Source organism: Myxine glutinosa, chromosome 2, assembly GCF_964187855.1.
Source record: "Myxine glutinosa chromosome 2, kmMyxGlut1.1, whole genome shotgun sequence".
NCBI lineage: Eukaryota > Metazoa > Chordata > Myxini > Myxiniformes > Myxinidae > Myxine > Myxine glutinosa.
Window position 1 is genome coordinate 257305732 of NC_136262.1, and position 12912 is coordinate 257318643.

General features: G+C 42.9%; 1 protein-coding gene and 1 long non-coding RNA gene across 4 annotated transcripts in view; one reads left to right on the forward strand and one right to left on the reverse strand.

Annotated features, from left to right (window-relative positions):
- Window positions 1-8356, forward strand: part of LOC137420627 (disintegrin and metalloproteinase domain-containing protein 9-like) — a 159521-nt gene extending 151165 nt beyond the window's left edge. For all 3 annotated transcript variants that reach the window (XM_068105842.2, XM_068105845.2, XM_078772477.1), the window contains 3 exons: window positions 1407-1450; window positions 7387-7447; window positions 7651-8356. In XM_068105842.2, the coding sequence (XP_067961943.2) occupies window positions 1407-1450; window positions 7387-7444 (102 nt within the window). In that variant the 3' untranslated portion in view covers window positions 7445-7447; window positions 7651-8356. The remainder of the gene's footprint in view (window positions 1-1406; window positions 1451-7386; window positions 7448-7650) is intronic.
- The window catches only part of LOC137420628 (uncharacterized), a 40391-nt gene continuing 28696 nt past the window's right edge, over window positions 1218-12912 (reverse strand). Inside the window, exons 2-3 of the long non-coding RNA XR_010983169.2 lie at window positions 8359-8388; window positions 1218-3687 (exon numbers count right to left, since the gene is read on the reverse strand). This is a non-coding gene — a long non-coding RNA (uncharacterized LOC137420628). The remainder of the gene's footprint in view (window positions 3688-8358; window positions 8389-12912) is intronic.

Below are 12912 nucleotides of genomic sequence, written 5' to 3' on the forward strand. Positions count from 1 at the left end.
ACCTCCATCCATGGTTGAGACAGCAGAAGCAGCATTTCCAGAGGAGAGTGACCTGGTCTGAAACCAAATTGATGATCAGAGATCCAGCCATTGCAGAAGTGGATTTGATATCCGAAGCAATGATGGATTCCATGACTTTGACGATAATTCGGAGCAGGCTGATTGGTCTGTAGTTGCAAGGATCTGTTTTTGCACCTTTGGGAGATGTAGTGATGACGACGACGACGACGACGACGACGACAGAACTTGCCGAAAGGACAACAGTCTTGCAGCACTTTACAAGTGTAGACTTTATGGGAGAGTGGTCAGATGGAAGCCACTCCTGAGAAAGAAGCACATGACAGCACACCTGGAGTTTGCAAAACGGCACAAGAAAGACTGAGAGTATGAGGCAAAATATTTCGTGATCTGATGAGATGAAAATTGAACTCTTTGGCCTGAATGCAAAGCTGGCGGAAAACCAAGCACAGCTCATCACCCATCTACAACTATCCCTACTGTGAAGTATGGTGGCAGCATCATGCTAAGGGGATGCTTTTCAGCGGGAGGGACTGGGAGAATTGTAAGGATCAATGGAACAATGAATGGAGCCAAATACAGCCAAATCCTTGAGGAGAATCTGCTTCAGAGTGCAAAAAACCTTCGACTGCTGTGAAGATTTATGTTCCAACAGGACAATGACCCCAAGCATACAGCCAAAGCAACACTTGAATGGCTTCAGAACAAGAATGTGAAAGTCCTTGTGTGGCCCAGCCAGAACCCAGACTTGAATCCCATTGAGAATCTGTGGAAAGACTTGGCTGATATAGTCATACCCAAGAGATTTGAAGCTGTAATCGCTGTCTCAGGTGTTTTTACGAAGTATTCACTCAGGGGTTTGAATGAATTTCTAAAACTCATTTGTACAACTCATTTTCAATGAATTTGTAAAAATTTCTGAGAACATCTTTTCACTTTGTCATTATGGGGTATTTTGCGTATGTCGGTAACAATTTTTTTTAATTTCATCAATTTTAAATTCAGGCTGTAACACAACAAAATGTGAAAAAAGTCAACGGGTGTGAATACTTTCTGAAGGCACTGTACATCACTTGCTGCTGAACCGTGACATTATTAGGATGTGCTTTTCTGTATGTTGTTTATTTTGAAAAGTTAGTTATAAAAATTTAAAAAGTTGATTATAAAAGTTAATTATAAAGATATAAAAACACAGTTTTGACATTTTAAATAACGTTTATCAATGTTGTGAAGTTGTTCAAGACAAAATCCGTTATTTATAATCAATAACATTTGGTTCATATGAGACCAGACTCTCACGACACACTGAATATTATGCAGATACTGTTTGATCGTTCATAAAAGTAATTAAATATTCATGAAACTGAAATGAATTGTTGCATTTTTAGGCTGAAAACCCATCGACGACCAGCGCCAACAACGTCCCCCAAAGGTATATTTATATCAGTCATTTAGTTTAACGTTTCAAATAGCTATGATTTTTACCCTCACCAGAGGAGATGGTGTTGCATTTGGGTTTGTTTGTTTGTCCGCACAGAATGTGAGTATGATTTTCTCTGCAACCATTGGTTGGATTGACAAAAATTTTCACCATGGGAGTGCCTCCTCCTGTAGAATTTTTTAAATGATAATTATGACGTCATATGTCACATGGTATGGGCGCCATCTTGGAAAAACATAGATTGCACTTTTATATCTCTGAAACCGTTCTATGGAATTTTTTTTGGAAACATGGCTCATTGTCAAGTACTCCCCATGGGGAACAACATATATTCATGATGATGTCATCAGTGCCTTCATTATGATGTCATAATTAGACAAGTACAATGCTAGATCTGATCAGTTTGAAATTTCTTGAGCATGATCTACACAACAAATGTATGGGAGAATTAAATTGATGACGTCATTGGTCACGTGGTTCGGCAGCCATATTGCATTGAACATAAATATATGTCACCAATGAATCAAACAAGCACAGCAGCTAATAAACACCACAAAAAAATACCACACAAACATGTCCTGGCGAGGGCCGGCAATCTCTGATTACTCTTTCTTGTTACCCGAGCCAGAGGAGAGGGTATCGCATTTGAGTCCGTTTGTTTGTCTCTTTGTCCGCACTGATTAAATATGATTTTCGCTGCAACCGTTGGTCCGATTGACAGTAAATTTTCACCATAGGTGCGCCTCCTCCTGTAGAGTTTTTAAATGATAATTATGACGTCATAGCTCACGTGGTACTGGCGCCATCTTGGAAAAACCGAAAAACTTTGCACCTCTATATCTCCGAAAGTGCTGCATAGAAAAAATTGGGACATGGCTCATTGTAAAGAACTCTCCATGGGGAACAACATATGTTAATGATGATGTCATAGGTGCCTCCATTATGACGTCATAGTTCGACAAGTACAAAACTTCATTTGATCAAGATGAAATTTGAGCGTCAGGTAGGCATAAATTGGTGGAGAAAAAAAAAAGATGATGTCATCGGTCACCTGGTTCGGCCGCCATATTTGTTTTAACACAAAAGCCTTAGAAACCACCAAAAACACCCCCTGTTTTGTCTTCAGTGGTTTCTACGGCCAGGAAACCACAAAAAAAACCTGATATATTTTACAGGTTTACTTTGCAAAAGCAATCTCTGATTGCTCTTTCTTGTTTTATATATGTTTAAGAGAGAATGCTTTTCTAATCAATGCTACATTTCAAAATTATTTCCTAGAACTTTATTTATTATTTCATCCTATGTAAAAAATAAGTTTCCACTGAAATTTATTTCGAAAGAAAATTCTAAAGTACAATTATTTGATTGGCATAATTGATTTGATCGATTTCAACTGGACTCTGGTGGTATATTGGTTAGAGAGTCCGCTTTGAGTCTGGCTGGACAGCGGTTTAAACCCCGGCCAAGTCATACCAAAGACTTTTAAAATGGTATTTGCTGCTTCCTTGCTTGACACTTAGCATTTTAAAAGGATGGACCCCGGACAACCATAGTTTGGCAATCATTAAACAGACTCGATAGGCCTGATGACCCCTCATCCCAGGTGTTGAAATTCCTTGTAAGGGAACTTGCATTATTATTACAGGCTTCTTCAACAATTGTAGCTTATGCAAATGAACCAATGACTGGTAAGCTTCAGCTATAATACTGAAAGCAACAGCTACAAGTTACTACAATGAGGTCTCCTGGAAGAACAAGTCTGGTTTTGAATGCTGTCTTCCTTTTTTTGGTCGATTCAGGAAATGTAAACCCATCATGTCTTATTACGACATCATGACTTTGGTTCATGCCATCACTGCAAAATAATCTATAATAAAAGTAATTAAAGAGAGGGCTCTGCTGAGGACAAAGGCAAGCATGGCATTAGCATTCATTGCATATAATAACTGAAGGCCAGCAATATTGCTATTTAATGAGCAATAGACAAAATATCAGGCAGGATGGCATAGAGATCAGCACACTCACCTCTATGCTGTCTATCCTGGGTTTGAATCCCAACCCAGCTATAAACTATCATCCCAGTGATTGACAAGCAGGGCGATTCATCAATGTGTGTGGCGTCCCTCGGATCAACGTGAAATGGGCGTCCTGTCTGTCGCCATTCATTGCTGGGAAAGGCAATGGCAAACAACCTTGTGTAACCATTGCCAAGAAACTTCTTCGGCGCTCTGTAACAAAGTATGAATGAATGAATGAATGAATGATCGTTTTAAGGCCAGTTTTCCCCGCTAGAGCGGGGGTTAGCCTTGCGGGCCCCATGACAATCATGGTTCCCTGTTTGAGGCAATGTTTTTATGGCCGGATGCCCTTCCTGACGCCAACCCTTGGTCGTCTCTTATGATGAGCAGGGATACAGTGTGCCCATTCTGAATCGGGGTACACACCGTGATCATTCACCCCAGCAAGGTGGTACTCAATTTGCCGATCTCGGAAGGATGACAGGCTGAGTCAACCCCCCTGGCGTTAATTCAGCGATCGACCGGGATTCGAACCCAGGATCATAGGATCCCAAGCCGGCACCCTGACCGCTAAGCCAATGCCAGGCTTCTGTAACAAAGTATGGTACATCATAATCGGAATAGACAAAATGCATCAATTTCAAGAGGAATATTGTGAACAAAACTATGAATAGGATATCTGATTTTGATTGGATATCTGATTGTATGTGCGCATGCATTTCATGCATTTGTTTTTTGGTGAGCACATTCATCGTGGTACAACTCATACCCAAAAACTCATCCATTTCTTCGAAGTTTTTTCATCTTTAGCTTTGATTCCATTATTCCTCCTCTGCAAAGTACACAGCTGATGTACAGCTGACGATATATTTATTTTATTTGCTTCAATAGTTAGCCTTTCCATCCTTTTAAATCTTTTTCAGAGTCCATGTTTACAGGTTTACTTTGCAAAAGCAAATGACGCTCATTCATGATAGCTTTGTAATAAAATTGACAAACCATTTTAATATCAAAGTTCCATCATTTATAACTTGATGCCCAATGATAAATTTCCTCCGTTCGTGTCAATCATGGATGCTTTTACTTATTATTACGCTCTTGCAACAGAGAAATTGATTCAAGAAAAGAGAAATTTGTCAATTCTCAGTGAAACTCACAAAATCCAGAATCTCTCCCCATCTCCCCTTATTCATTCCTCTTTTCCAGCCTGTAGAACGAACTTCCTCAGTCTCTCCAACGCCGGTGCAAGGGTATTCGTCGCCCTAGGGGAGCCCTCAGTTCTGTGTCTCTCCCCATGTTGTGGTTGTTGTTGTATAGCCCCGGACAGTTCTCTCCAAGAATACCGCAGCACGGAGACAGCCGCTCAATTTCCCATGAATGACCCAGAGATCCAGGATGGTATACCCCACCTTCACGAAGTCAGGGCCATGACAGAGTTAGAGAGTTAGAGAGAGAGAGGAGACAATAGCGAGGGGTCAGTCCATGTGGACTGATTGGCACTCTGACCGTGACAGCGCTGCCCTGATGAATCGAGTTAGCAGGGAAGAATGAGGAAGATTTAGCCCCCGACTTGCATTGGAGGGTACAACCTCCACAAAGGGGCGTCCCTAATAGTTGACATTCCATGTTGTAAAGCTTGCTTTAGCTTCAAGCAATGTTCCATCATTTGCTTTGATGTTATTTTTTCTGATGATGCCAAACATCACAGATGGAACACAGAACAAATCACAGAGGAAGCCAAACACAGAACAAATTTCATGTATCTGTGTGAATTATTCTTCAACCGATGTATTTCTGTCAAGGATTGAAAAAAAAGTTAACTATGAATTTTTCCTTGGGGTTCTGAATAGGCTCATGGTCTGTTTCAAATGTGAACTACTTCCTGCTTCTCCGCATATGAACTGCATCCGGTATCTCCAAGTATTCAGCAAGTTCACGTGCATCTACCAGTGTTTTCTCAAACCCTTCGCCACTCCTGCAGTCGACAAGAGACTTCTTGGTTTACCTCAGTTTCTCAATGGCATCATGTACCAGTATGTCAAAGTTCTCCTGAAGTTTGCTCGTCAAGCCCACTTCTTCCTTGTTTCCAGTTTTTATTTCCACTTCTCTGAGATTTTGCAGCGGTCTCCATCATGTTCACCCCCTGTGTCCTCCCCTTGTCCTCATTCTTCCCCACACCCCTTATTCCTCCAAGTCTCCCTCTATTTTGTCTTCAACCTTGCTGTTTGTTTTATCCCTCCCAATTCTCGCTCCTTTGTCTTTCTACTGTTCTTTTTGCTCATTAATGTCCCGATACGTTTTGTGCTCTAGCTCCTTATGAGCATCAACACTGTATACAAATGAGGTGGAGGTGAGAGAAGAGGGAGGAGAAAGGAGGATATATAATATCCTGTAACAGTGTCATCATGGGTTCGACCATTGTTGTTTCTTAGCCCCTGTATCTCTGCGAATGGGATGTTCCAACATAGAGCCAAATTAAGTATTCTTCCATGATATTTTGTTTATTGGTTATTCAAAGAGTAAAACCAACATGGAGTTTGTAAAACATTGTTCGAACATCTCACTGGATATCTTCTGCGCATTTGATGGATTGATTTGATACTGTCCCGGCTTGTAATACTTATTCTTTCCACTAGGGAATGGCTTTCAGGATGTATTTATCACACCACTTTTCTTATGGCATTAGAACAGCAGTGATAATTATTATTTGAGATATTTGAACTGGAAAGTGAAGGTCTATATAAGACAGGCTTCGTTTATTTTACCATACTGCAGCGCACATGAAAGTAGTATGAGTAAGCAATTGCGTTTAACATTTACAGGATCATAGCTCATCTTCTCATTACACGTAAATGTAAATGTAAATGGAAATGGAAATAAGCGACAGAGGGAAGTACAGACAACATATGGCACCAAGAGTGAATTTGTCAAATTTTGTTGTTTCATCTATTTATCTTGTATATGAACGTACTGGAAATGAAATCCACATGTGAAAACTGCTCAGTGCTCATTATAACTGCCTTAAAGTTGTGAAAGGTGAAACAAAGCCTTTGTCATTCATGTAAGGCATGTGCTGTCAATTATTCATTCATAAGGATGACAGCGCCATGATGAAAAACAGTTTTAGGATACAAATGTCCAAGTCTGTAAAGAAGAACCAACTGTGAAATACTTTAAAAGATCTCTGAACCACAAACAGTTCCTCGTCATTTCGCTAAAAAGAAGAACGGCACTTGGTAGAGAGCATACCTCCGCCAGGTGAACAGTTTATGTCTTGTATCGCACTGATAGGCCACATCTGGATCCGGAACTGAACCAACATTGAATCGGCTTGTTCTTGTCACCCAACCAACTCATCCACCAAGTTTTGCCATTATCCGTATCAACTTTTTTGAAATATCATGCGATATATCGTTTTTTGCCCCATTACTCAATGGTGAGAAATCCATTGAAAAATTCAAAAATTCTCCGATCCGGATTCAGATCCGGATCTTCATCACAATTGAATCAATTTGTCCTTGTCAAATACCCAACCTGTCCACCAAGTTTCGTCTAAATCCGTTCAAATTTTTTTTGAGATATCGTGCTATATATAGTTTTTAGCCCCATGTACTAATGGTGAAGAATCACTTAAAAAATAATTCTCGGAAATAGATCTTTACCAAAATCGAATCAATTCGTCTGTCTCACACACCCAACCTGTCCACAAATTTGAATCCAAATCCGTCCATAACTTTTTGAGATATCCTGCTGACAGACAAACGGGGGTGAAAACATGACATCCGTCCACCTTCAGTGAGTGAAAAAGAATGTAACACTGTAGAAAGTAAATCCCAACGTCTGTGTGTTCTTTCAAACTTTTGTTTTTCATTATTTATGGGAAGGAAATTGCATGTTTGTGTTTTGCAGACCTCCACCACCACCCCCTCACCTGCAAGGCTTTTCCCATCATGAGCAGTTCACTTGAAAGGTAAAGAGAAAACCCTGCAACAGACATTCTTGCACTGGTTTAATAAACGTTTATTTTACATTTTGTGATTAGGGTTCATTTCGTTCATGCCAGCTGATTTCCAACATGGCCTTTTCATTTGCAATCCCAATACAGTATTCATTGTGAGGCTGCGTTTATGACAATATTGTTGGTAAATTATATCTTTTTTTTCTCTCTCTCAGGGCAAAAGAAAAACATCTTATCAATTTGAGGCTGAAAAATCGAGTTATTGATCAATATAAATGGTTCCGCTGAGAACAAGAGACGGAATGTCAAACTTTGAGAACGCGCATCTAACGTGTTGTGCTAAAATGTTCAGAATGTTTTCTCTTCTTTGGCAACTTTTGGGGCGAGAAGGAAAACTGTTTGACTTTGAAGGTTTATTGTTCTTAAATTATTTTACTTTTCTGGGTTTTATGACACCTAATTTATGTCACCAAATCATTTGTCTTTTTGTTCTTTCTTTCTCTACATCTGTAATTATTTTAAATGATGTTTGCAATTTAAAATGTGATACGCTTCCCTGCCAAATACCTTTTATCTCCAAGTCTTCCTTTTCTTAATCAATCATGTTCACTCCATTCAATCATTTTGACATCACGCATGTGCTATGTATCGATCAACTATGCATTCCCAGGTTTCTATGTGTCAGATTTGAAGTGGTTTGAATAATATCGGTAGCTAAAATATGGATTGCACTTTAAAGATTTGCACATATCAATCATTTTATTAAAATATTTTGGCAAATGAAGCAAAAATGGTGACAAAGTTTTGAAATATGTTTGGTTATTTTACCCTTCACATTGCTCCTTTACTAGCACGTACTCCTCCATTCACTCTTCCTTTTATCAAAAGGGAATATAAAGTATGAATTTGATGAAATGTGTTACCTTGAGTGAAAGATGTGTTTCTTTTTCATTCTGAGGTTGGAGGGGAGTGGGGGGAGGACAGGATGTAGGGGAAAGTCAGACTGACACGATATTTCTGATTACATCATCAATTTTGTTGCACTTTTTTTTTTCTTTTTTTTTTTTTTGTATACAAGATCGAGGCTCGTGAAAGAGCGAACATTAATCACACAGAAAGACAAACCGACACATAAAACATATAACATAGGGAGCGGTAGACAAGATGGGGAGAGAGGGGGAAGGACACAAACACAACATTTGAGAGCAGGGACCGAGAGACATGGAGACATCGAGAGATCTGAGAGAGGGCGAGGGCTTTGGGGGGGGGGGGGGGGAGGAGGGCGTGGGAAAGGGGGCGGTGGGAGAGGTATAAAACATATGGACACTGCCAGGACTTCCAGGAAAGAAGTTGGAATTTCAAACAACGTGGATCTGGGGTGAATTAGCGGGGGTAGAAAAGATCAAGGTTTTGGATGGGGGAAGATAAGAGATGGTGGTGAACAGCTGTTTTAAAGACCTGGAGGGAGGAGTGGGATTGAAGGGAGTGAGGGAGTTTGTTCCAGAGGCGGGAGAAAAGAGGAATGAAAGAGTGAAGGTGAGCAGAGAGCCGAGATTTCGGCAGTTTAACCATCAGAGGGTTGCTGGCAGATCTTGTGCGACCTGTAGGAATATTTGGGGGACAGAGCACAGAGAGAGCTGGGGGTGCAAGGCCGGAGAGGAGTCGGTAGAAGACAGAAAGACCACCTACCTGCCTGCGGTGAGTGAGTGAAAGGCCCTCAGAGATAGCTTCATCGCGGGAGATTCCAATAATTCTGAAAGCTTTGGTTTCAACAGCGTGAAGCCGAGCTAGGTGTGAGGCAGGAGTACCGGCCCATAGGGGAGAACAGTATTCCATTGAGCTGCGGATGAAAGCCTTGTATGTGGTGAGGAGCTCAGGTGTGCCGAGGAAGGACTTCGCACGACGGAGGATGCCCAGTCGGCGACTGGCTTTGGAGGCCAGCTTGGAAATGTGGTTTTCCCAAGAAAGATCATGGCAGATAGTGAGACCCAAAATCTTGAGCGACAGAACTTCTTGGAGAGGATTGTTGAGAAAGTAGATGGGAGGGTTGTCCAGTCGATCTTTTCGGAGAGACATAGTAAGAGTGTGAGATTTGTCAGGATTGAAAGACATGTTCCACTTGTTTGACCAGTCTGTGATTTTGTCCAGGTCTTCAGAGAGTGAGGAGGCAGCAGACTGCCGATCTGAGGGAAGAGGAATGGAGCGGCAGAGAGTGGAGTCATCAGCAAAGAGATAGAGAGGATTTTCGAGAGAGTCAGAGAGATCATTGATGAAGACCAGAAAAAGCACGGGGCCCAGAACACTGCCTTGGGGAACTCCAGCCTGAACAGGAAGAGGAGATGAGAGAAACCCATTCAGGGCCACACGTTGACGACGACTAGAGAGGAAGTCCGCCAGCCATGCGTGGAGATTTCCATGGATACCAAAGGAGGAGAGTTTGGTGAGCAGAGCGGGGTGCCAGACCGTGTCGAAGGCACGTGATATGTCGAGGGAGACAGCTCTAATTTCCTGTTTGGCATTGAGGACCTCCATCCATTGTTGAGACAGCAGAAGCAGCATGTCCAGAGTAGAGTGACCTGGTCTGAAACCAAATTGATGATCAGAGATCAAGCCATTGGAGAAGAGGAAAGATTTAATATCCGAAGCAATGATGGATTCCATGACTTTGCTGATAATTGGGAGAAGGCTGATTGGTCTGTAGTTGCTAGGATCTGTTTTTGCACCTTTTTTGTGCAAAGCGGTGATGTTGGCTGATTTCCAAGCAGATGGCAGTTGACCTTGAGCAAAAGAGAGGGTGAAGAGAACAGAGAGAGGGTGAGATAGAGCAGCAGAGCAGGATTTTAGGACCCGTGGGCTGATGCCGTCGGGTCCAGTTGCAGAATCAGAGTCAAGGGTTGACAGAAACTTTTCCACCTTGTCAGGAGGAAAGGACACGGAGTCCAGGAGCAGCAGGGTACGACTGGGTATGGTGGGTACAGAGAGGGATGGGTTTGGGACACAAGATTTAGAGGCAAACACAGAGTTGAGGCATTCAGCTTTTTCACGTGCGGAGTTAGCTGTGTAGCCGTTTGAGGTAAGGGAGGGGATGGAGGGGGAACAAACACCAGAAACGGATTTGACCAGACGCCACCAGGATTTGGAAGAGGGAGACAGATAAGAGAGTTCGGTCTTGAGAACGGAGAGATATTGTTTCCTGGCTCTCCTGAGGGTGGACACACACTTGTTTCGGGCTTTGTGAAAGGAAATGAGATTTCCTTCCGTTGGATTTGCTTTCCAGGAGACGAAGGCAAGTTGTTTCTGGGCAACAGCCTCACCACAAGATTCCGTGTACCATGGACGGGAGGAAGGGTATGACAACTGAAGACGAGATGGGATAAATCTGTGCATGAGAGAGAGCAACTTACTTTGGAAGAATTCCCAGGATGAGTTGATGTCAGAGGTGGTAGAGATGGGAGACCAGTCCAGATGATTGATGGCTGCTTGAAGACCGTGCCAGTTGGCCTGAGTGAAATGCCAGACTCGTCGACGCTGAGCAGGCTCCCTGAGGATGGTCAGAGAGATGTCCACTTTAACAAGGACATGATCAGATGATCCGATCGGAGCAGAAGAAGAGCAGCAGACATTTTCAGGGAAGTTAGTCATTACCAAGTCCAGAAGAGAAGATGTTCCGTTGACTGAGATCCGGGTCGGGAAATTGACAGATTGTGTCAGTCCCAGTGAGTCGCAGAAGTCCTTTGCTGAGGAGCCATGGCTGGTGAGAGAGGTACCCACACCCAGCCAACTGGCATGATGACAGTTGAAATCACCACATATGAGGAAGAGAGAGTTGGGATGAGTAGATAGAAGTTGTTCCATATCATCAGACAGCGATATGTAGATGGAGTCATCACTGTTTGGTGGACGGTACAACACACATATGAACAAGAGGTGGGAGCGAAGGGGAAGCCGTAGCCAGAGGTATTCCTGGGGGTGAGGTGGAGAGAGTGCAGTGCAGGGCGAGTGAGGAAGAGAGTTTTTGATAAAGATAGCAACCCCGCCTCCAGGACGAGGCTCAGGTCTATCATACCGGAGGAGGGAGTAGCCCGGGAGAGATACTATGGAATCAGAGACATCATAAAGGAGGAAAGTTTCTGTTAAGCAGATCACGTCTGGTTTGACAGAAGCAACCTGTATGGAGAGATCAGTTAAGTTTGAACGAAGGCCCCGGATGTTTGAGGTCCATACCGTTAATGAAGAGGAAGGGGGAGCATCAGATACAGAACAGGGGGGAGGAGGGGTAGGGTAAGATGTGGAAGAGGTGGAAGAGGTAGGGAGAGCTGTTGAAGGTGTGTCAGAGATTTCAGAATAGCTCAGAGAAAGGGAAGGATGGGGCGGACAAAAGGTTTGATGGTGATTGGGTGAGCCACAATGAGGTGTTATTTGAGGAGGGGGAAGAGCGAGGCAGAAGGTTGGGGGAGATGGAGGTGAGAGTTTGAAGGGGGAAGAAGCGGGGAGGACGCTTTGAGGAGGGGGAGTGAGAGGGGGGAAATTGAGAAGCAATGAGGGTGGAGAGATTTGAAGGGGAGGGGTGAGGGGGGAGTTTGGGAGGGAAGGGACAAGGGGAGGGATTTGAAAGGGATGGGATATGGGGGAGATTTGGAGGGGAGGGGTGAGGCAGGAGTCTAGGAGGGGAGGGGCGAGGGGGCGTCTTGGCGGGGAGGGGTGAGGGGGTAGTTTAGGAGGGAGGGGGCAAGGGGGGAGATTTGAAAGGGATGGGTGATGGGGAAGATTTGGAGGGGAGGGGTGATGGGGAAGATTTGGAGGGGAGGGGTTATGGGGAAGATTTGGAGGGGAGGGGTGAGATTGGATTTTTGAAAGTGTACGATTTATGGGAAACGAACATTTATTGCAAAATGAGTTTCTTGTGACCTGCGAGTTAAAAATACGTTTAAGGACGCTGGATGGAGGATGGAGTGCAGGAGAGTTTAGGGAATGTAGAAAAAAGGCACTATAGGAGATGGATATTTTTTTTGGGATGAATTGATTTGGTGAGCAAGTCGAAAGCAGCCTTTTAAAGAAGAAGAAGAAAAAGGTGTTATAGAATATGATGGAATACATAACTTGAGGGGAAAGTGTAAACATTGAAGGTTAATGAGTGAAAACTATCTGGGGAAATGGGGGAGAAACACGTGGTCGAAGAACGAACGAACGAATAAGAATAAATAAACGAATGAGAACAGAGAAGGAAATTTTTTTTTTTTTTTTTTTTTTTTTTTTTTTGAGTTGAGATTTACACAAGGAAGTAGGCTATGGGTGAAAAGACTGGGAATACAGAGAACGAAAGTTATTGGATCACAAACGACGGACCGCTGAGAAAAACAAAGCCTCAAGGTTGTACAGTGCACACTGTACAAGGCCTCAAGACACGACACGGCAAACAGACGATCAATTTATGAAAGATAAACACCGAGAAACAACCAAAGTTGCACACAATAACT